Below are 331 nucleotides of genomic sequence, written 5' to 3'. Positions count from 1 at the left end.
CGGCCCGCGAGCGAGTCGCTCTGACACTGCCACCTTGAGGTTATGATCGCAACATGACCGGTGACGGGTGAGTACTCAATGCGTGAGCGGGTCGTGGGCAAGACCAGCAAATGTACTGCCAGACCGACACTTATCAATGACCCTGGCCCGCCTCTGAGTCTGCCATGTGTCGCAGCATGGGGATCACGCGTCTCTCGTGAGATGATCGGTTTGTCAACAAGAAGATCAGTACATCGCGGCCCGCGAGCGAGTCGCTCTGACACTGCCACCTTGAGGTTATGATCGCAACATGACCGGTGACGGGTGAGTACTCAATGCGTGAGCGGGTCGT

At 58.0% G+C, this 331-nt stretch overlaps 1 protein-coding gene across 1 annotated transcript; it reads right to left on the bottom strand.

Moving 5' to 3' along the window:
• Window positions 1-133: 133 nt before the first annotated feature.
• On the bottom strand, window positions 134-331 carry L969DRAFT_55752 (uncharacterized protein; the record flags this gene model as incomplete). The annotated part of the gene is made up of 1 exon (XM_014709165.1): window positions 134-331. A coding segment is annotated over one exon (198 nt), but the record flags the coding sequence as incomplete, so codon positions are not given.

This window comes from Mixia osmundae (genome assembly GCF_000708205.1).
Source record: "Mixia osmundae IAM 14324 unplaced genomic scaffold scaffold_63, whole genome shotgun sequence".
Classification (NCBI taxonomy): Eukaryota; Fungi; Basidiomycota; class Mixiomycetes; order Mixiales; family Mixiaceae; genus Mixia; species Mixia osmundae.
This window is presented reverse-complemented; position numbering and strand designations above follow the sequence as displayed.